The sequence below is a fragment of the Rana temporaria genome, chromosome 4 (assembly GCF_905171775.1).
Source record: "Rana temporaria chromosome 4, aRanTem1.1, whole genome shotgun sequence".
In the NCBI taxonomy this organism is placed as follows: domain Eukaryota; kingdom Metazoa; phylum Chordata; class Amphibia; order Anura; family Ranidae; genus Rana; species Rana temporaria.
This window is the reverse complement of record NC_053492.1, coordinates 266,868,903-266,893,594: the sequence shown is the minus strand read 5'-3', so window position 1 is coordinate 266,893,594 and position 24,692 is coordinate 266,868,903. Positions and strand designations below refer to the sequence as shown.

The 24,692-nt window shown below is 41.7% G+C and overlaps 1 protein-coding gene across 5 annotated transcripts in view; it reads left to right on the top strand.

Annotated features, from left to right (window-relative positions):
• Window positions 1-24,692, top strand: part of FYN (FYN proto-oncogene, Src family tyrosine kinase) — a 292,106-nt gene that overhangs the window by 224,053 nt on the left and 43,361 nt on the right. For all 5 annotated transcript variants that reach the window (XM_040350256.1, XM_040350255.1, XM_040350252.1 and 2 more), the window contains 3 exons: window positions 14,922-15,020; window positions 16,391-16,494; window positions 20,278-20,427. In XM_040350256.1, the coding sequence (XP_040206190.1) occupies window positions 14,922-15,020; window positions 16,391-16,494; window positions 20,278-20,427 (353 nt within the window). The remainder of the gene's footprint in view (window positions 1-14,921; window positions 15,021-16,390; window positions 16,495-20,277; window positions 20,428-24,692) is intronic.

The window sequence follows — 24,692 nt, the reverse complement described above, 5'->3', positions numbered from 1 at the left end:
TAATATGTACACTGCCGCCAGCTGATGTGCAGCAGTTGGATCACGTACTGAACCAAGAAATAGAACTCTGCTATCATCACTGGCTGCTTTATCAAGTGTTAGCTATTTTTTCCTGTCTTAAATGGTAGAGGAAGATATATTGTTATTCGGATGCACTGTTTAGGCAGCTGTGAAATGACAATAGTCAGTAGCTGGAAATTGAGGAGATTAGTTTCTTGCTCCTTTACTGAGTCAAATTTTTATACTGGTGAATTCACTAAAGCATTCACAAAACTTTTTGGGCGGTTTCCTTTAAAACCTAATTCAGGCAAACATTTGCACCAGTTTCCATAAAACATTATTGACGCATACAACAACTTCAGGTTGTTCTTACCAACAAAACTTTAAGAACCTGACACTATGACAGAGCCAGATTCTTAACGTGGAACTTTACTCTTAACAGCTTGATAAAAAATAATGTTCTTTAGCGAGGAGCATACATTTCACATTCCAATACCTCCCAACATTTTGAGATGGGAATGAGGGACACCTACTAGCAAACTTATATAGGCATAGAACACACCTCCTGCCACACCCCCTTAGGAGAATAATCCCCCAAAAAAAGGATAAATAAATCCACAAGGACTTTTTTTTACCACTACTATTCCTTTATTTGGCTTTTAAAATTTACAAATGCATCAATTTAGAATTTGGATGAAAGATTTAGCACTGGGAAACACCTTTTGAAAGATAAAAAGTGAATTTTATATACAACTATATAGATCAAAACCAAAATGAGGGACAAATGAGGGGACAGTTAGGAGCTATGCATTCCTAATTATTCTACCAAAATTAGTGTGTGCTGTAAATTGCCTCCCGCATTGTTCCTGTTTCTTCTTGCTGGAGGCTGCCATTTTGCTGAAGCCCAGAGCTCTTGAACAGCAGTAAATCATAAAGCAAAACTAAACCCATCCATTTAACGGTTTCAAAAAACAGTTACATTCCTGGAATGCAGAAATCGCTAACTGTCACATTTGCTTGTGTCCTTAACTAAACTGTCAAACCATCAAATGACTGGTGTCATAACTGATCACATGTGCAGCACCATGGCCGTTGCAGATCAGACAGAAGCAGCTTCCCTGGCTGTAAAGTTTAGGAGGGTTTATTTCTGCTTTAGAGCTGTCAGCAACGCAGCAGTGCCTAAAAATAGAGCGCAGCTGAGAATGTGCAGAGCAGGGTAAGATTACTGGATTTTAACCAAGATAGGCACTTGTTTTCAATGTTTTACACCTGCAAAAGGGGCCAGCCTGAAGTGATCTAGCAGGAATTAAAATTTGTTGTTAAGCCACTACACTACAAACATACAATCCCCTCTGTAAAATAACATTATGTACCCCAGTGTCTTCGTTATATAAAAAAGATGCCCATCTGTACCTTATATCAGAGCGTCTCCCGGCGTTTATTTGGGCTCTGAGACCAGGAATGAAGGAGAGAGCTTGCCTAATGGACTCCATGCATGGGTGCCAGCCCTGGCCCGCTTCCATGATGCATGTAATTCAAACAAGAATGGCTGCACACCATGGTTAGTCCGTGAACCCTTTATTTTGCAAGTAAAAAAAACACAATGGGGAAACAAAGAAACTGTTGCTAGTCGATGCCTTTCACACAGACATTGTGTTAAATTATAACACCAGAAGAAGGCAATCCAAACAGATTCAAAGTGGGAGCGGGTACCTGTCAAAACTAGATACCCGCTCCCCCCCCCCCCCCCAAAAAAAAATGAGATGCCAAATGTGGCAGGGGAGGAGTGCTTAAAGAAGGACTTCCCCATTTAGGTGGAGCTCTTCTTTAATTAACCATGATAAGTCAAAAACAAAAGGGAATTGTTCATCCCTTCAGTTCACTGTGAAGTCTTGTTGAGAAGAACAGAGAAAGAAATATCCCTCTGGCTTTATAACCAAGTCAGATTTGGTAATAAAGCCCTTTTTTGGTGAAACAATGAAAAAGGAGCCAGGGAGTGACAATTTTACACACTATTGGGAATAACTGCAGGATTGAGAATGGGCTGTGAATGTGTGAATGGGCTGCAGTGCAGAATGAGTGACCCCATGTGGTCAGTATTCAGTTTGGAAGCTGCTTGACACACGACCAGGAAGATCACAACTACTAAAGAGAATGTTCCCTCAGGTATGAGAGATACATACTGACATTGGTCCAAATAAGTATGCAATAAATATCACATTTAGAGTTTAGCTTTAATGAGGCAGAAACAAAATTCCCTGCAGTTTCTCAGTTTTTAAACCATTATAATACAGGCATTATCTCAGTTTAAATAATAGACATGTAAATGTACATACAGAATTATTGACCCTTTAGTATGATATCAGATCCAAAGTGAAGGATAAACTAAAAAACTGAAACAGCCGTCTCAATAAAACAAATTCATTTTATTCAACCTGTATTATACATATCTTCCAAATTCAAATGTTTTATTTCCATATATTGTGACATCGTCGCACAATTTTGGTATACCCCGTACACACGATCGGAATTTCCGGTGGCCTAAAATCCGATGGCATTTTCCATCAGAATTCTGTTCAAGCTGTCTTGCATACACACTGTCAGACCAAATTCCGAACATCCAAAACGGGGTGACGTAAAACACAATGACGAGCTGAGAAAAATGAATTTCAATGCTTCCGAGCATGCGTCGACTTGATTCTGAGCATGCATGTTTTTTTTCTCCGTCGGAGTTGCACACAGACGTCGGAGTTGCACACAGAATTTCCTATTGTTTTTTTTTTTTTCATCGGAAAAAAAAATAAAACATGTTCTATTTCTAAACACTGACAGAAAAAAGTCAGATGGGGCCCACACACGATCGGAATTTCCGATTAAAATAGTCCATTGCTTTATGTGTACTTAGAAAAGACAACTGTTTAAGTGATAGTACTGTCTGGTGAACTAGATATATTATTTTAAAACAAGGTCAAGTATTAGTATATATTTTAATCATCCACACTTTTCAGCAAAGGTTATGCTTGAGTGTTTTACTCTACATTTACACTGAATGTGTAGCCAGAATACCGATGACAACGTGTAATTTTTTCTGCTGCTGATAAATCTGACCCTTCATTTACTTTGTATGTTATATTTAGTCAGCTAGCAAAATTCTGACATGTTACCCTGCTTTCTGTTTAATACACTACAAGGGACTTATGTGCAAATTAACTGTAATTAGCAATAAATTAATGGTAGGAGATTACTGCCATCTAGTGACCGCATATGCAGTTTTTTTTTATGCGCTTTAAATTGATTCTTTTATTGCTGTAGGAATAGTTTTTATTGTAGCCAAATGATTACTAATTATTTCTCTTAACCCTGGGAATTATGTAATATTTTTTGAAAGGAGCACACATTCTTGCTTTTTTTTTTACAATCACACTATTATTATTGTATTTAAATGTAGTTTTTGTAATAAAACTTTGGGGGTTATTTACGAAAGGCAAATCCACTTTACACTACAAGTGCAAACTACAAGTGCCAAGTGCACTTGAAATTGCACTGAAAGTGCAGTCGCTGTAGATCCGAGGGGGACATGAAAGGAAAATAAAAACAACATTTTAGCTTGCACATGATTGGATGGTAAAATTAGCAGAGCGTCCCCTCATTTCAGATCTACCCCTCAGATTTACAGCGACTGCACTTCCAGTGCAATTTCAAGTGCAATTTGCACTTGTAGTTTGCACGTGTAGTGCAAAGGGGATTTGCCTTTTGTAAATAACCCCCACTGTCTACTGTTATTGTATTGAAACAATAGTTACTAAAACTAAAAATATCAAGTAAAAACAAAAATGTTTTGTTTTTTGCTTTTGCTGATGTCTGCATTTCTAAAGCCCAAACAAGATTTATTTTTAAAATTGTTAATCAATTATTTTTGCTTTCCTTATCTAAGGCATGCACTTATGCTGCTCTTTTGTGTTCTCTTCCTCCAATGGTCGTCGCCCCACTTCTAGGGTGAATGACATCTAGTTTCATACAATCCCTCTTCCTGTAACTGACACCTTGGTTTTACAATTGAATGCAACTACCGTAATCACAAAAGAGAATTCAGCTATCATTCTTAATAAAAAAAATTAAAGCCATGGATTGTTCACACGGCTGCAAGAAGGTCTGTACGACCTTCTTGCAGCCATGTGAACAATCCATGGCTTTAATGTTTATTTTTTATTTATTTTTATTAAGAATGATAGCTGAATTCTCTTTTGTGATTACGGTAGTTGCATTCTACACTGCTACAGGCAACATTTTCCAATAATTAGGCTTTAGATACTGTGAATATATCCTACACTTGCACAGTAATGTTCTTGTAGCTCGTGTAGCTGGAGGCTACCCAGAAGAAAGACCGGGTAGAAAGACCAGGTGAAGATGCCAGATGTCTCAGCGTTGACATTGCGGCGCTGGAATGCTTTGTTCTAAGGTAAGTCTTTCATAATGTGCTACTAGCACATTATGACATTGCCTTGCATGATTTTTTTTTCACCACCGGCAGTTTACAACAGTGCATGTCAGAGCACAAACCAAACCATAAAGTCCAAAGAATTGTCTGTAGACCTCCAAGACAGGATTACATTGAGGCACAGATCTGGGAAAGGGTACAGATGTCTGCAGCATTAAAGGTCCCAATGAGCACAGTGGCCTAAATCATCCGTAATTGGAAAAAGTTTGGAACCACCAGGACGCTTCCTAGAGCGGGCGGCCTGGCCAAACTGAGCGATCGGGGGAGAAGAGCCCTTAGTTAGGGAGGTGACCAAAAACCTGATGGTCACTCTGACAGAGCTTCAGCATTTCTCTGTGAGGAGAACCTTCCAAAAGAACAACCGTCTCTACAGCACTCCACCAACCAGACCTGTATGGTACAATGGCCAGATGGAAACCACTCCTCAGTAAAAGGCACATGACAGCCTGCCTGGGGTTTGCCAAAAGGCACCTGAAGAATTCTCAGACCATAGGAAACAAAATTCTCTGATCTGATGAAACAAAGATTGAACTCTTTGGCCTGAATGACAAGCGTCATATCTGGAGGAAACCAGGCACCGCTCATCACCTGGCCAATACCATCCCTACAGTGAAGCATAGTGGTGGCAGCATCATGCTGTGGGCATGTTTTTTAGCGGCAGGAACTGGAAGACTAGTCAGGATCAACAGAAAGATGAATGCACCAATGAGACATCCTCGATGAAAATCTGCTCCAGAGCACTCTGCACCTCAGACTGGGGTGAGGTTCATCTTCCAACAGGACAATGACCCTAAGCACACAGCCAAGATTACAAATGAGTGACTACAGTACAACTCTGTGAATGTCCTTTAGTGGCCCAGCCGAAGCTCAGACTTGAACACGATTGAACATCTCTGGAAAGATCTGAAAATAGCTGTGCATCGAAGCTCCCCATCCAACCTGGTGGAGCTTGAGAGGTCCTGCAAAGAAGAATGGGAGAAACTGCCCAAAAATAGGTGTCAAATGTGCTTTAACAAATGTAGTGCCTATGTACTTTACAGTACTGGTGCTAGCTAAATTTATGTGTAGATCAGAGTGTAGTTAAACTCTGATCCAGATTGTTAGTAGCAAAATGCGGTCTCTGTCTCAGCTTGGCTGTGCTGTGAGTCTATTCTGCTGTACTGGGGTGTTCTTCCAGCCCTGGTGCTGCAGGTGGCAGCAGTGGAGTCCTTGCTGTGCATGCTGGGGAGGGGTATTTATGAGGCAGACGCCATTGGTTCTGGGTTCTTCTTCATCCAGTGTGGCACCCACCTTTAGGGTGGCCACATCACGGCGTTATGGCCTACCTGGCCAGGGCGTGCGTGCCACGCGGTGTTTCTGGTTCCGGGGCCATGCTGACCCGGAGCATCTGAACAGCGACGGGGACCCAGTGAGTGACTGGGTTCCTACTTTTGAAGATCCCAAGCTGTACTGCTGTTCGGTGGGGAGTCGTTCTGAGGAGCGCCATTGAGAGGCTGGCAGTCCAAAGGGCCTGGATAAACCATTGGGGATCAAGGTAGCCGGACACCGAGGGATTGAGCCTGATTTTGCACTTTTCAGCTTTAGTAAATAAACCCCATTGTATACCTAAAAGTGGGGTATGCCTGTAGTTCCTCTTTAACCACTTAAGGACCGCCTCCTGTACATACACGTCGGCAGAATGGCACGGCTGGGCACATGCACGTACAGGTACGTGCTGTGCTATTGTCCAGCCGTGGGTCGCGGGCGCGCACCCGCGACCCGGTCCGAAGCTCTGTGACCGGGACAGCGGCACCCGCAGATCCGATCGCCGCTGGAGTCCCGCAATCGGTCCCCGGAGCTGAAGAACGGGGAGAGTTGTATGTAAACACAGCTTCCCCGTTCTTCACTGTGGCGGCGGCATCGATCGTATGATCCCTTTTATAGGGATTCACAATCGATGACGTCACACCTATAGCCACATCCCGTCAGTTGTAAACACACATGAGGTCACACATAACCACTTCAGCTCCCCCTTGTGGTTAACTCCCAAACTGCAACTGTCATTTTCACAGTAAACAATGCATTTTAAATGCATTTTTTGCTGTGAAAATGACAATGGTCCCAAAAATGTGTGAAAATTGTCCGAAGTGTTCGCCATAATGTCGCAGTCCTGAAAAAAATCGCTGATCGCCGCCATTAGTAGTAAAAAAAAAGAAATTAATTGAAATGTAATAAAACTATGCCCTATTTTGTAAACGCTATACATTTTGCGCAAACCAACCGATAAACGCTTATTGCGATTTTTTTTACCAAAAATAGGTAGAAGAATACGTATCGGCCTAAACTGAGAAAAAAAATGCTTTTTTATATATTTTTTGGGGATATTTATTATAGCAAAAAGTAAAAAATATTGAATTTTTTTCAAAATTGTCGCTCTATTTTTGTTTATAGCGCAAAAAATAAAAACCGCAGAGGTGATCAAATACCACCAAAAGAAAGCTCTATTTGTGGGAAAAAAAGGTCGCCAATTTTGTTTGGGAGCCACGTCGCACGACCGCGCAATTGTTTGTTAAAGCGACACAGTGCCGAATCGCAAAACCTGTCCGGGTCCTTTAGCTACATTTTGGTCCGGGTCTTAAGTGGTTAAAGTTGCTAGCTGACATAACAGAATTCTTGGGGATAGGGGAATATACAGTCTATTCTTAATTATAGGGATTAGTCTCTCCAATGTGTATATTTGTTGGGTTTAGGTGTATCATCAACTTGACACGTTTTCCCCTCTGAATTTGACAATTTATCTTACAAAAATGACCTGTAATATATTGTTTTTAGAATCCTGCATTGTGAACATTATCTGCGCAATTAATTCAGTTGTGTCTGCAAGGTAGTTGCTTTCAATTTGTTTAATTGCTCATTTTGTTTCTGAGAGGACACAGAGTAGTAATTGCTCAAATAAATGATTTTTTTCATCAGTTTCCTGTCTAATAAGGTATTACTTATGTCCTCATTTAAGGGAACCAATTTATCTAGGTAATTCACAGATACGTTAGAACAAACCTGTCACCACTTTCTAAAGTATTTTACTTTAGGATGTGTTGTCAGGCACCTAAAGAGAATGCTTATAGAGTAAGTTGACTACAAGGCCTTCTTTACACAGACTCACATATGTGAGTGCCCCCCTCATTTTAGCACCACTCCCCCCAAAAAATTCTCTGTCATATTTGATGACTGCAGTACCAGACCCCATCATCCTTTTGATTTTCATTGGTTCCCAGTCAAAAGAGTATCTGAAGCCTGGGAATAATAACAAGGAAAGTCTTAATGTACACTAGATTACCAAAAGTATCGGGACGCCTGCCTTTACATGTACATAAACTTTAATGGCATCCCAGTCTTAGTCTTAGTTCAATATTGAGTTGGCCCACTCTTGGCAGCTATAACAGCTTCAACTCTTTTGGGAAGGCTGTCCAAAAGCTTTAGGAGTGTGTCTATGGGAATGTTTGACCATTCTTCTAGAAGCAAATTTGTCAGGTCAGGCACTGATGTGGACAAGAAGGCCTGGCTCACAGTCTCCGCTCTGATTTACCCCAAAGGTGTTCTATCGGTTTGAGGTCAGGACTCTGTGCAGGCCAGTCAAGTTCCTCCACCCCAAACTCGCTTATCCATGTCTTTAAGGACCTTGCTTTGTGCCCTGGTGCACAGTCATGTTGGAACAGGAAGGGGCCATCCCCAAACTCTTCCCACAAAGTTCGGTGCATGAAATTGTCCAAAATGTCTTGGTATGCTGATGCCTTCCCTTCACTGTAACTAAGGGGCCAAGACCAACCCCTGAAAAAAAACTCTGCACTATAATCCCCCCTCCACCAAATGATTTGGACCACGGGTGGTTACACATGCTGCAAATCCTAGTGGCAAGGTTCTATAGGTCTCTGCAGTTGGGATTAACAGGGATTTCTGTGTGTCCAGCCATGATCACCACAGGTAATTACTGGCTCTGCGAACAGTCATGACAAGCATTGCATTGTAGAAGCTCAGCAGCTGCATTTATTCGCCTACATCCACAGATTATTGCCACTGGGATTCACAGCATATGTAAGCGCACATGTGAATGGTGCCTACATTTTTGTTTAATCTAGGGGATGGAAAAGCACTTACCTAATTCTTCACTCCCTGGGCAGACAGTGCTCCCATATGTTCCACAAGTAGATTGGAGGACCTCTGACCGCTGGAGTAGGGGAGAGAAGAGGCTGCCAGGGCCAGAGCCTGCAGGAGTGAAGGTTTTTAAGTAAAAGTGCTTTTTCAAGTCCCCAAGAACAGAAATGTGCAATTTACTCATGCAGGGCAGGCGCCATCCCACTGTAAATGAAAATTTTTACTTTTACTGCTTTAAATCTGAACTTCAGGCAGATTATGTACATGAAATACGTATATGGAATTTGATTTACTTAAAGCGAAGCTCCACCCTAAAGTGTAACTCCCGCTGATCGGAACCCTCCCCCCCTCCGGTGTCATATTTGACACCTTTCAGGGGGGAGGGGAGTGCAGATACCTGTCTAAAGACAGGTATTTGCACCCACTTCTGGCCACACAGTCTCAGACAGACTGCAGGCATGACGTAACCTCCCGTCATCCCCCCGTTGTGTTCTGGGAACACCCGTCTCTCAGTACACAGCGGGAGCCAATCGGCAGGCGTAGCGCGACTCGCACATGCGCCATAGGGAACCGGGCAGTGAAGCCGGAGCGCTTCACTTCCTGGTTCCCTCACCGAGGATGGCGGGGGGGCAGCAGAGTGATGAGCGATCGCTCGTCCTCTACTGCGGACGGGGCTAGACTCCAGGACAGGTAAGTGTCCTAATATTAAAAGTCAGCAGCTGCAGTATTTGTAGCTGCTGGCTTTTAATAATTTTTTTTCAGCGGAGCTCCGCTTTAAAGGATTTGTATGTCTCTAAGACTTACACAGCTCTACCACAGAGCACAGGGCAGGAAACCTGATTTAATTTTGCTACCGATGATTGGACAGTGAATGGAGGAACAGCACACTGATCAGCAATCCTCCCTCCTCCTATTAACGCGTATTTTGTTAGCACATGAGCACTACAGCACAACTGATTTGCGCCTAATATTGTTTCTGTCTTTCCCATTCTAAGCTTTGCTGTACAGGGGATTGCAAGAGATTGATACCAAGTTAAATTTAGATACACTGCTTGTATTAAAAATAGATTTAAAAGAGAAGTATGGGTGTGGTTTTTTTTCCCTCCATTATACTTGCTAGGTTTGCCACATCATCCCTTTAATCCAGGACACACATTAATTACACAGGTTCTGTGGCTGATTAAGGTGGTAGTTAAACTCACTTGGTGCCTTATCTGCATTAAATCAGCCTCAGAACCTGTGTAATTAACATGTGTCCTGGATTAAAGGGATGGTGTGGCAACCCTAGATGACGTGGTTGCCTGGACTGATATCCGTGACGTCAGCAGAGAGCGGACTTCAGTCCACTCTCCGCTGAAAACAGGTCATAGGAGTGCAAAACAAATTGCACTCCAGCGACCCATAGGAGAAGCCCAGCCAAACAAGCTTTGGCTGGACTTCTCCTTTTAATGATGTCTTCATGAATATAGAGCTGCATTCATTTGTGTCTTTTTATCTGTGCTGTGTGGTAGAGGTAGGCATTACAGTTTAAAGATACATATTTCATCTTTGTATTTAGCTAGAATCCAATTTTAAAAGGTACCTCTTTATTGCTGTTGTCCTTTATCCCCCCCCCCCCCCCCAAAAAAAAATCATATACTCCCCTCTGTATGCTCCTGCCAGATCTGTGCTGTGCCACACACAAAAAGCTGCACAGCCGCTAATGCAAACTGTGCAGCCCGTCATAACTTTTTACACATGTGTGGCACATTCATTTCTATGGAGAGGTCATCTACTATTATGGGGTTGATTTTCTAAAGGTAAATTAAGTTGCTCTAGATCTGAGGGGAATATGCAAAGGAAAAAAAAAAACAGCATTTTTGCTTGCACATGATTTCATAATAAAAATCAGCAGAGCTTTACCTTATTTCAGAGCTTCCCCTCAGATCTAGTGCAACTTCACTTGCAGCGCACAGTAAATTTGCCTTTCGTAAATCATCCTCTATGTGCATTCCAGTCACTCAGCACCATGTACAAGAAATGTATAGAAAATCTTAAAATGCAGTTGTTGTTCAAGCACCGGCAGATTTAAGAGTCGTCTTGAAAAATACTTGCTCATTTCAAGATCTGCGATCCAAGCAGCTGCTTTCATTATTTCATGAATTAGGGTGACATCTTTTCATAAGGGAACACAATACTCTGTGATTTTACTTCCTTCAAGAGACCACTGATTGCTGCTCCAGACCAGTGGCTGCAGGTCTTTCAAATGACATCTTCCTGGACACACATGAAAAGCCTTTGCAGCTGGAATACTCTTCTAGTATTAAATACAATACTTGGCTTAGGTTCATTAAAATGTACCTTGTCCAAAGGTAATTCTCTGCAGTGAAAGCAAACTGCCAGATTTGGGGCTGTTTTTAACAATGTCAAAAATCATTTTATTTTGCTCTACTTTGCTGTATTCTGCAGCTAAAAGATAAAAACTATACATGTTTTACATATTTACACATAGCAACATTTCCCAGTGAAATAGTCTTAGGCCCCGTACACACGTCCGAGAAACTCGACGGGCAAAACACATCGTTTTGCTCGTCGAGTTCCTTGTGAAGCTGCCGAGGATCTCGGCGAGCCGAAATTTCCCATTGAACAACGAGGAAATAGAGAACATGTTCTCTATTTGCCCCGACGAGATCCTCGTCGGCTTCCTCGGCCAAAAGTGTACACACGACCGGGTTTCTCGGCAGAATACGGCTCCGATCGAGTTTCTGGCTGAATTCTGCCGAGAAACTCGGTCGTGTGTACGGTGCCTGAGATTCTGATACTGATGAATGTTGGTGAATCTTTTTCAGACAGGTTTATATTTAGTGAATAGTGATTGTTCGTTAAATGACTTGCCGTTAATTGTATGGTGAATCCTGGATGATTCAGGGATTTAATCCTTCATAAAAAAAATACTCTAAATAGTTATTTCAATAATTAAAGCTTGAAATAAGAAGTGGATTCAAACATATTTCAATCTCTAACAGTTTTTTATGAATTGGTAAACTATTTCTTTACCTTAACCACTTAAGCCCCAGACCAAAATGCAGGTAAAGGACAAGGCCTCTTTTTGCGATTCAGCACTGCGTCGCTTTAACTGACAATTGCGTGGTCGTGCGACGTGGCTCCCAAACAAAATTGGCGTCCTTTTTTCCCCACAAATAGAGCTTTCTTTTGGTGGTATTTCATCACCTCTGCGGTTTTTATTTTTTGCGCTATAAACAAAAATAGAGCGACAATTTTGAAAAAAATGCAATATTTTTTACTTTTTGCTATAATAAATTTCCCCCAAAAACATATATAAAAAACATTTTTTCCTCAGTTTAAGCCGATACGTATTTACCTATTTTTGGAGAAAAAAAATCGCAATAAGCGTTTATCGATTGGTTTGCGCAAAATTTATAGCGTTTACAAAATAGGGGATAGTTTTATTGCATTTTTATTTTATTTATTTTTTTACTACGCGATCAGCGATTTTTTTCGTGATTGCCACATTATGTCGGACACTTCGGACAATTTTGACACATTTTTGGGACCATTGTCATTTTCACAGCAAAAAATGAATTTAAATTGCATTGTTTATTGTGGAAATGACAGTTGCAATTTGGGAGTTAACCACAGGGGGCGCTGAAGGAGTTATGTTTCACCTAGTGTGTGTTTACAACTGTAGGGGGGGTGTGGCTGTAGGTCTGACATCATCGATCGTGTCTCCCTATAAAAGGAATCACACGATCGATGCAGCCGCCACAGTGAAGCACGGGGAAGCCGTGTTTACATACAGCTCTCCCCGTTCTTCAGCTCCGGGGAGCGATCGAGAGGGGGCGGCTAGCCGCCCTCATCCCGGATCGCTCCCTGAGGCTTACCGACCGCCGCATGTACCGGGGGGGGGGGGGCCAGTCCAGGCACCATGTCATCCTGAATCTGGAAGTCTGGATCCGCCAGACTAATGGCCGTCTCAGCCTCTCAACGGTGGCGCGGGACAGATGCAGCATCGGTCCAATGCTGCATCCACCTAGGTAAGTATGTGTCAGGAAAGGTTCCATCCGCTGATAATATCTATCATTTAGCGTGCAGTACTGAGGTCCACCAGCAGGTGTCTCCTGTCAGTTTTGAACTGTCAGGGGAACTTCTCCCTGCTGGTGTTATGTCATCCTTGGGCCGCAGTACTGGCATCCACCAGCGGATGGATCCCGGCAGTGTGGAGCAGACAGCACCTTCTGCGCTCAGGTGTGACTTGAGGCCAATTACAGGCATTCCTATAAATACCCGGCAAGTGCAAAAACACCTTGCCCTGGTATCGTCCTCGTGCCCTGATCTGTACCTGCTGCCTGATTATCTGAACCTGTTCCTGAAATCTGCTACCTGAGTTCCTGATGCTGTCTCCCTGTCTTGACCATCCATCCTCTCCCTGTCCTGTGTTCCTTACCCCATCTGTTGATCTCCCTGTGTATGACCTTGGTCTGGCTAACATTTATGTTTGTGGAATATCCCTTTGTCCATCTGCTGATCTGCTGTGTATGACCCTGGCCTGGCTATTGTTTATGATTCTGGCATTTCCCATTAAGGCTCCATACACACTGGAAGCTAAAAAAAAGCTATAAAAAACGCCAGTAGCTTTGCCGGGAGTCTTTCAGCGTTTTTTTGCATTTTTGAAATAGTGTTTATTAGCGTTTTTCAGTGTAGCCTTTTTTTTGCGTTTTGCGGTTTTTAGCCTTTTTTTTGCCGAAAAACAGCACTTTGAACGCAAATTTCTGTCATTCAGAAAAAAAGCCCATAATCTCCACTGCTCATTAACACTAAAAAAACGCCCATGTGTGCATGGACACGCAGGCTAACATAGCGTGCAGTTTATGGGCTTTTAAAAAAAAAAGCCAAAACGCCAATAAACTACAGTTTATCAGCTTCAGTGTGCATGGAACCTTATTGTACATATCTGTCTGTTGTTATTTGTGGGTCTCTGTCTGTTGGTTGGTTTGTTGCACATATTGGAGGTGGTTTTATTTATATTATTCACTTACCTAAATAAATCACTATATTTTCACTTATATGTGTTTGGTGTTCCTCTGTTGCTAGCCACACAATTCTGGTCACACCTGGTACATGACAGTACGATTATGGGATAAAAAAAAATCCCATACTTTTTTTAAGCTTTGACAAAACAAATACTAGAAGCTGATTGGTTTCTATGCAGAGCTGCATCAGAATTTGCAATCTCCAGTCTTAGTAAATCAGCCCCTGTCTGTCATTTATGTCTGCTGTCTTGTTCCTCTGCTATCTGCATGAGTCACTTCTGAAAAGTTTTCCTGACCCCAAGAGGTAAAAAGGTGAGGGAGCTTCACCACACAGCCTGTGATTGACAGCCTCAGCTCTGTTCTTGTGTTCCGGGGGGGGGGGTGTCCCTTTCCTCCAATCAGCATTCACTGAGCTCTGGAGAGTGTAAATTCAGCTCCCTATCCCCTGCTTTGTGGAATCTCAGACAATCTGAATAAATTCTGGACTTTGAATGGATGTAGAGAAGAATTCACATCAACAAATACAACTTATTTAGGATGATTTGTTTAATCTCATGGTATCACTTCATTGGGTATGTGTTTACAACCACTGAGAAGCTTTATGATCTAGCTGTGCTTTCATGGCTGTCATATAATTTTACCTAATGTTACTGCAAACCAATGGTGGCTGGTACTCAAATTTTTGGGGGGTTGGGGTGCAAACAAACTGAAAAAAAAAACATCAATTGTAGCCTCACTGTGCCCATCAAACGCAGCCACTGTGTCATCAATTGCAGCCACTGTGCCCATCATTTGCAGCCACTGTGCCCATCAATTTCAGCCATTGTGCCCATCAATTGCAGCCACTGTGCCCATTATACGCAGCCACTATGCCATCAAATGCTGCCACCGTGCCCATCAGATGCTGCCACTCTGCCATCAAATGCTGCCACTGTGCCCATCAAATGATGTTAGATTAAGTCACCACAGAGATCGATAATCTATGTGGTTCAGTGTTCAAATGAACAGAAAAAAAAATGGCATTTAGGCCTGGTTCACACCTATGCATTTTGTAGCGCTTTTCAGTTTTGCAGAAACACATTACAATCCATGTAACACGGTTTCCTACGGGTCACATTCACATCTGTGCATTTATTGGAAAGGGCCAGGGACTTTTTTCTGGTTTTTGGTTCCAAAGACTTCAATGGTTAAAAAACGTGTATTGAAAAATGCACCTGGAGTATGCAAACTGCAACACTTTCTCGTTTTGTTTCTTTCTACAGTGAAGGTGATTGGTGGGAAGCTCGGTCTTTGACAACTGGTGGAACAGGTTATATCCCAAGTAACTATGTGGCGCCAGTGGATTCCATTCAAGCTGAAGAGTAAGTTTCTTAATAAACAGCAAGTTTGCTTTTAAAAACAATCCCTTTAATCTTGCTTAGCACAGTCTGGTAATTCGATGCTATGCAAAATAATAAAAACGTTAGAGAACTTGTTATAGAACAGTTTATAATCTGTTGCCCATTTTAACTAAAATCTTACTTTTGTCTCAAAAACACATAAGCAAACATTTGTCGTGCTGCATTTCCTTTTGTCAGGTGCAGACTTTTTTGTATTTTGAACCCTGTCACGATTTTTTTGCCATCTGTGTCCCCTTGGGGAGATTTCCCTCAACTTCCTGTCCCAAACAGAATGTGAGAGGAAATCCCTCCAAAGTGAGGGAATCCCTGGTAGTCACCGGAAAAGGAAGACTTTCCCTTCTCTTTTTGTCTTAGTGGCCACTGTCATTTCGATTAAAAGTGCAGGGAAATCGAAATGTTTACAGTTGTCACCAGAACAAGAGGTGAGGAGAAATCTTCCAATGGGGACACTTGTTCCAGTGACAACTGTCAAAAAGGGAATTTCCCCTCACTTCAAAGAAATATTCTATTGCATCTGTAGTAAAGGAAGTGAAGGTAAATCTCTCTAACGATAAATTGACATTTAACTTTGATCAAAACTAAAAAAGAAATGCTTATGCATTCACTTTATATCAATTTTAAAGATGCCGTTTATTACGTTTTACACATAAACAAATACAGTACAAAATAAAAAACATTTCAGTGAACATGGTTTTGCCATCTTTTGAAACGAAACCAAAACGTTGGAAACTGAACTAAACCAATAGTAATGGCGAAAACAACATAGCAAAGAAAATGACGTAGTATTGGGCAATTATAAGCCAGCTTTAGATGCCCACAACTAAGATGGCTGCCGCTAGCACTTTAACAGGTGCCAGTAACCAGGACATTTAGCAAGTAAGGACTATAGTCACAATATTGACCATATCCAAATTAAATACAGCAGTTTTTAAGGATGACGGGAATGTGTTTAATGAATTTTTTGAGTAGGAGAATGTAGCTCCTCTTTCCATTTCTTCGCCCTGGTTCACACTGGGTACGATTTGGAACGATTTGAGATGCGATTTGACATGTCAAATCGCATCTCAAATCGGCGGCAATTGTCGGCAATGGCACTGTCCTAATCAGTGCGACGCCGCATCTGCGATTTCAAAAAGTAGTTCCTGTACTACTTTTTGCGATTTCGAGCCGCGATTTACATTAAATTGCGGCCGAAATCGCGGCCGCGAAATCGCGGTAAAATCGCGCATTTTACCGCGATTTTGAATTCGCAGCAGTGTGAACCTAGGCTTTATGTGTTTTCTATATGGTAATTGTAAGTAGTGACCTTCAACCATTGTGATCTTTTTTAGATGGTACTTCGGTAAACTGGGCAGAAAAGATGCAGAGAGACAATTGCTATCCTTTGGAAATCCAAGGGGTACTTATTTAATACGTGAAAGTGAAACCACCAAAGGTAAGATAAAGATATATTTTCTAAGATAGCGGTACTAGATGTAATGTTTGTGAAACATGTCCCCCTAGATTAACTCGCAATGTAATATGTCATTTTCTAGACTTCTTTACAGAATCACAGGTCTAAAAAAAAAAGTGCTCCTTATAGAATGTTATGAAGTAATTAATGCACATGTGCTGTTACATAATTATGCTGAAAATATGGCTTGTAAGTGGCAGCAGAGGAGTCATTTGGGAAACACTGCTTGCGTGAACCTGACTGCTTGCAGCTATTCAAATTGTTAAGTGACTCTTGGTCTTCTGAATAAAAGTCATGTACCGGGACTGTACTAAGAATGCATTCTCATTTCATAAATTTTGTTTGGCTACACACAGGGAGATCAGTCAGAATGTACAATGCCCACTAAAGAGGAACTGCAGTCTGTTCACATAATTTGTAATAAAAAACATCTTTGCCATTCTGAAGCTTCCCTCCAACCACTTTGCATATTATTTTATATGTATTGTGATTCTGAACTTGCCAAATGTGCTGCAGAAATCTCCCTTCACTAAGTCTGGCTGCAGTCATTTTAACTGTGGGCAGCTGAAGCTGCTGCCTGTTCACTTCCTGGATTTACACAGACACACAGAGGCACATCCTCAGCTCTGCAGCTCTCATTGACCCTTGTATGACTCACCCCCCTCCCTTCCTGGCAGATTCTAGCAAGAGTAAGAGAGAGCTGTGCATGCTGTCATAAGCCTAGGCAAATTACCAGACAAGAAACAGGAAGTGGGCTTTATAAGATATTTACTGGCTAAAAAAAAAAAATGTTTTACTATCCAAATTTAAATCAAGGGCAAAGGATTTAATAGATGGAAAGATTAAAAAGTTCCACTTTAACTGGCAGTGTCCACTTACAGATCTACAGTGCTGGAGCCAGCCACACAAACAGCCAAAAGTGTTTTTCAGGTGCTTTTGTGCTAAAAATAGCGACTGTAAAGCATCTGAAAAACACCTCCCCTGCAGTCCCAGTGTGAAAACCTGAGTGCTTTCACAATGGGGCAATGGACCTGCAGGACAGTAAAAAATGTCCTGCAAGCAGCATCTTTGGGGCGGTGAAGAAGCGGCCAAGACACCACTCCTCCACCGCTCCTGCCCATGAAATGAATAGGCACCGCTGCCGAATCACCTGCAAAGCGCCTCGGCAGCGGTGCTACACAGGCCAATTTAACCCTTTATTCGGCCGCTAGCGGGGGTTAAAAGCACTGCTAAAACTAGCAGCGTTTTACCGTCAATGCCCGCCTGACCCAGTGTGAAAGCAGCCTTGATGATCCAAAAGATTTTATGTGTATAGGTGAATGCAAGCTTAAGCATTGCAAGTAATGTTCTAATAGTATGCAGTACTTGCACTTTATGGGAATTCTATGACAACCCTTACTTCCAAACAGCTATCTACTTATTATTCTACAGAAATTGTAATGATGAAAGGCAATTATACCCTCATACTATTGTTAGAGTAAAAAAACAAAGTACATGGCACTCAGGAAATGTAGAAATAATATAGATGCTTTAATTGGGAGAAATACATTTGCTGTACTGGTTGACTGAATGATGCATAAACATTTAGCCAGTGGGCCATGATCATTTATGTGAGACAAAATCCCTAAGGATTTAATACATATTTATCAAATAGGTAAAATTATAGTCATTCTAGCCAAGGTCCTATGTGGAAGGTAAGCTGATGAACAGTAAAAATGAGTTGTAATAAAGTGTGTTACATGCCCTGTTGCCGTGTCATTTATTTTGAATGGTATATATCAACACACTACAGAGTAGTGCATTACAGTGCATAGCGTTAAAAAAAAGCATAGGAAACCCAAAAACTCAGCATAGCAATTCACAAGACATAAATAGAAATTCATTGGGATTAGTGTAAATAATTCCATTCAGGCTAATATATTTGTAAAGCATTGTTTTTTTTTGTTTTTTTAAATCTGTTTATTGATTTTCAGAACACACAGAAAAAAAACAGGACAACATACATTGGTCATAAAGGGTATCAAAGCGACCCTTGCAAGAAACATGTCATCTGGAAGTCAGTGAGGCCTTGTACACACGACCAGTTTCCTCGGCAGAATCCATCAAGAAACTTGGTGGGAGAGCTTTTTTGCCGAGGAAACTGGTCGTGTGTACATTTTCATCGAGGAAACTGTCGAGGAACTCGACAAGCAAAAAAGAGAGCAAGTTCTCTTTTTCCTCGACGGCAGTCTCAATTTCCTCTTCGGGCTGGTTTTCGATGAGAAACTCGAGCGTGTGTATGCTAAGAATAAGCGCTTGCTTAGAATAAAGTATGAGACGGGAGTAAAAGTAGCATTTGTAATGGAGATGACACATTTTTCAAGCTGTAACAGACTGAAAAGTGCAAATCGTCTCTCACCAAAGTTTCACTTAACACACAGTAACATGAAATTAGGAAAAGAAGCCCCAAGGGTTGTGCCAGTGTAATCGAACTTCCCCTGAACGACGAAATTTGGTCTTGACAGTGTGTACGCAAAGCAAGCTTGTCGAGTTCCTCGACAAGCCTAACAAGGAACTCGACGAGGAAAATTATGTGTTTCGCCCGACGAGTAACTCGGTCATGTGTACGAGGCCTTACACAAAGCAGAATATGAGAAATGGGTCACTATAATGCATACAGTAGACTGGCTCTAGAATCCGTGCAGATACCGGGTGTACCGATCAGGGCAGGACATTACATTTTCGAGTAGTACACGACTAGCATCTGGCAAGGAGTATCCCGGGGATCTGGTTTGTTTAGGGAGCTTTGGAGGCTGTAGAAGGGTCTGCTAGCCATTTGGACCAGACCTTATCATATTTATGAGGACAGCCTATATTAGCATAGGTGTCTTTGTAGAGGGGCAAGCTGTTGTTGACTAGTTGTTTCCACTGGGAGAGGGGAGGGGGAGTAGGCTTGCGCCAGCTGAGGGCTATGGCTTTGCGGGCATAGAATAAGAGCAACTCCACCAGAGTGTGTCCCGCTACCGTAGGGATTAATTGTTCTATCAAGCCTAGCATGCAGATTGTCATAGAAGGTTGTAACGGTATGGTGGTGACTTGGGTTATGAAAGATAGTGTCTCCTTCCAGTACCCGACAATGGCCGGGCAAGTCCAGAAGATATAGGTAAGGTCCCCAGGAGTCCCCCCGCAACACCAACACCCAGGGGGGAGTCGGGATTAAGTCTGTGGGGATTAAAGTATACATGGTGGGCCGTTTTGAATCGAATCTGGCAATCCCTTAGTGAGAAAAGGGAGCTGAAGGGGATGTCCCATATGTCGTCCCAGTCGTCCTTGTCAAAATCTGGGATGTCATGTGACCATTTAGATCTAAGTTGGAAGGGAGGATATTATCAAATGGGAGTATAGCTAGGGTGGGTTTCTTTGCACAGTCCCATCTAAGGAGGTCCTTCAGTGCAGATTGGACCAGCTGAGGGGAAGAGCGGGGGAATTGGCAACTGAAGGCATGGGAGAGCTGTAGGAAACGGAAAAAGTAGGACTGTGGGATGTTAAAATCGGAAGTCAATTCAGGGATTGATTAGAGATTACCTGAGCCATTGTTTTAATGTTAAATTTGATCCAAGCATGGGGTTCGGGCAATTTATAGATGTGTTCAGTAAAGCTTTGGTTTACTTATTTAATCGAAATGTTATCATACAGTGTATTTCTATTTTCAATTTAACATTTGTTTTATGACCCAATATATAATGCCATTTTATGCTCATATGTTTCTGTCTTAACTTGTTTCAGGTGCCTATTCATTGTCTATTCGTGACTGGGATGACATGAAGGGAGATCATGTCAAGCACTATAAGATCCGGAAACTTGACAATGGCGGTTATTACATCACAACTAGAGCTCAGTTTGAAACTCTCCAGCAGCTGGTTCACCATTATTCAGGTATTTATTCATCTAGAGCTAGCTTTGGGAAGAAGCTGGGGCAGCATTTTGCAGTCATGCTACAGTCAAATCTTTACAGTGATTAGCCTGGATTTGTTGTTCTCAGCTTTCATTGTAAAGCATGAAAAGTTTCTGCCTGCTGGTGACTCATACCCTCTGCTAGTCACATAATCCCTTCCAGCCGAGGAGAAACATCACTTATGTTTTAGGATTTCACCAGCCTAGGTCTGTAATATTGGGTCATATCAGGATTCTACAGCCTCTAATCCTGTTTTCCATACATTAAAAAAATTGTGTGGAACATGTGTGGAACATACTGTATATCAGATATTGCGGTCTTACTTCTCCAGGATACTGCATGAATAATGTATTTAGCATGTTACTCTCTGTGGTTACAGAGGTAGATACTTAATTATTTGAACAGATATTTTAATAATTATTTGATAATAAATGATAATGACCAGTTAATATATTTATTTTACTTTGTTTTAAAACAATGAAAGGAGGATATTATATTAAGTCTATAAAAGTATACATATGTAGAGCATGGGTTTGAAGCAGTCTCAAACTTTTTTTGCAGATAACTGTTCTGTGTATAATGATCAGACTCCCTTGCATGATCAATATCCAACATGGCACATGAAATATAAAATATCATTTTTAAATAGCCAACATTTAGAAAAAATAGGCACCAAACATTTAGGTCATTGGCCACCATGAGTACATATGTAGTGTAAGTATCCTGCTTAAAACCTAAGTTTCGCCTTTTTTTTTAATCAGCACAAGGGACCGTATTCACATGCAGAGAAGTGTCTCTTGTGAGGGTGGCTGCTGTCTTAGTTGAAATTCAAAGTCCTCTCCCCCCCTTCCACATATCCCCACAGCAGTAATCCTCTGGTGCTGCAGAAGTGAGAAGTTAATACAGCCACTGGACCTGTCATAATGTATTTGCCAAGACTGCTGTCTGCCCTACTCCCTCTTCCATTTATAGAAGCTGTACTATAGTTTCCAGCAATGAAAAGTGCTCTATGAATGGAGGAGGCAAACCTTTTAGTCATCTGCCCATCCTCAATTATCAGAACACTTTTCATTGCTGAAAGCTATTCTACAGCTTCTATTCTCATTTCATGTAAGTACTGTCCCTTGTGCTAATTTAAAAAAAAAAGAACTAAACTTAGGCTTTAACTCTTTACATTTAGAGGTTATGTTTTTGTTTCGACATCTAGGCCCTCTTATTTCATACCCATAAATAGTGATCGTCAAATCAGGAAAATCCTTTATAACTAATATTTGATTGACATGAACATTAGCAGGCAGATATTTCTAATCTGTAAAGATTAGCACAATTCCAGAATCCTGAAGTGAATGCAAAAATTAAACTAGAACTATAGCAACCCATAAAAAAATATATACTGCAGAACTTAAAGCGGAGTTCCAGCCTTTTTAATGTTTATTAAAAGCCAGCAGCTACAAAAACTGTAGCTGCTGGCTTTTAATAAACAGACACTTACCTGCTCCACTGTCCAGCAACCCGGCCGCCTGGAGCGTCGCTCCTCTCCGCCGGCGCCTCCATTCAGACTGTGTACACTCGGCCGTGACAGCTTTCGGCTTCACAGCCTGGCACTCACTGTGCTCTAGGAGTGGACAGGTGATCACCTGGGACCTGTCACGTGTCCCAGGCGATCGCCTGCAGAGAGGGGCCGCCTAAGGCGATATGACGAGACGCCTAAGCTGTCCCTGGGCGGAAGGAGGAAGTGGGACAGGAAGCCCCACTTTTGGGTGGAACTCTGCTTTAAAGAAAAACTAAAAAACATGTTTATTTTTATTTTGGGGGGGGGGGGTTGATTCCCCTTTCCCCTCTAAAAAAAGAAAACATTCTTCATACTCATATTAATATATACAATATTTATACAAATCCTCTGCATGCTCCAGCTTCCTCCTTGGTCCTATGGGCAGATCAACAGTCTCGTCATTCTTCCATTTCCTGTGAGCACAGCCTGTTGTATATATTGCAGTATTGGGGTTCATGGTACTGCTGAACCGAAAGACGCTCACAGGTCATTATATGAACAGTCCGGGAAGAATGCCTATCCCTGCGCTGCTGCAAAAGGAACATAGGGAAGCTGCCATGATGTCACCGGATTGGCTAGAATGCTGTGGGAAAAGGCTGTATATATGTATATATATAAATATATACAGTTGCAATAACAAGTATGCAAACCCCTTTGGAATGATATGGATTTCTGCAAAAATTGGTCATAAATTGTGATCTTATCTTCATCTAAGTCACAAAAATAGACAATCACAGTCTGCTTAAACTAATAACACACAAAGAATTAAATGTTACCATGTTTTTATTGAACACACCATGTAAACATTCACAGTGAATGTGGAAAAAGTATGTGAACCCCTAGACTAATGACATCTCCAAGAGGTAATTGGAGTGAGGTGTCAGCCAACTGGAGTCCAATCAATGAGATGAGATTGGAGGTGTTGGTTACAGCTGCCCTGCCCTATAAAAAAACACTCACCAGTTCTGGGTTTGCTTTTCACATAAAGCATTGCCTGATGTGAAAGATGCCTTGCACAAAAGAGCTCTCTGAAGAGATATAAAAGTATCTCCAAAAGCCTTGCTGTTCATCAGTCCACAGTAAGACAAATTGTCTGTAAATGGAGAAAGTTCAGCACTGCTGCTACTCTCCCTAGGAGTAACCATCCTGTAAAGATGACTGCAAGAGCACAGCGCAGATTGCTCGATGAGGTGAAGAAGAATCCTAGAGTGTCAGCTAAAAACTTACAAAAGTCTCTGGCATATGCTAACATCCCTGTTAGAGAATCTGTGATACGTAAAACACTAAACAAGAATGGATTTCATAGGAGGATACCACAGAGGAAGCCACTGCTGTCCAAAAAAAACATTGCTGCACGTTTACAGTTTGCACAAGAGCACCTGGATGTTCCACAGAAGTACTGGCAAAATATTCTGTGGACAGATGAAACCAAAGTTGAGTTGTTTGGAAGAAACACACAACACTATGTGCGGAGAAAAAGAGGCACAGCACACCAACATCAAAACCTCATCCCAACTGTGAAGTATGGTGGTGGGGCATCATGGTTTGGTGCTGCTTTGCTGCGTCAGGGCCTGGACGCATTGCTATCATCGAAGGAAAAATTAATTCCCACGTTTATCAAGACATTTTGCAGGAGAACTTAAGGCCATCTGTCCACCAGCTGAAGCTCAACAGAAGATGGGTGTTGCAACAAGACAACGACCCAAAGCATAGAAGTAAATCAACAACAGAATGGCTTAAACAGAAGAAAATACGCCTTCTGGAGTGGCCCAATCAGTCCTGACCTCACCTCGATTGAGATGCTGTGTCATGACCTCAAGAAAGCGATTCACACCAGACATCCCAAGAATATTGCTGAACTGAAACAGTTCTGTAAAGAGGAATGGTCAAGAATTACTCCTGACCGTTGTGCACGTCTGATGATCTGCAACTACAGGAAACATTTGGTTGAAGTTATTGCTGCCAAAGGAGGTTCAACCAAGGATTCACATACTTTTTCCACCTGCACTTTGAATGTTTACATGGTGTGTTCAATAAAAACATGGTAACATTTAATTCTTTGTGTGTTATTAGTTTAAGCAGACTGTGATTGTCTATTGTTGTGACTTAGATGAAGATCAGATCACATTTTATGACCAAGTTGTGCAGAAATCCCGCAATAACCTGTTGATCCTGCCAATAAATTCCACCTAACACATCTTCCTGTAAAGTAGTGGAAATGATGGTGCACTGCTCCTGAATTCAGAGCAGAGTTGCCACTATCATGTAGACTGTGCCTGCTTGCACTACAATGGGATGAAAAAATGTTGCATGGGATGGCTATCAGCATTGGCACTGCTGATTCACAAGCCCTGAGCGTGGAAATCAGCAACTGGCCACACTAGATGAATACTGGTAAGCTGCAATATATTACATTTTTGTTCTTGGGTTTAGATGCACTTTAAGGTGCAGAGTCAGCTGGTTGGTTTAGGCAGTATCTCCATTTTTCTGCTTTGTGCAGAACCATCTTCCTAAATGTCTTCATTGTGATTTATTCATGTTTCTGAAATGCTCTGTTCTTCTGCTCAGCATCTTTTGCTTTACTAGTGCTTATGCTTGTATTATTTTAGCACAACTTTCAATATGAAACGTATGCAAGTTCATTACAGGATTCAATGGGGGGGTTCTTACTTTCAATCTGACTTTGCCCTGTGA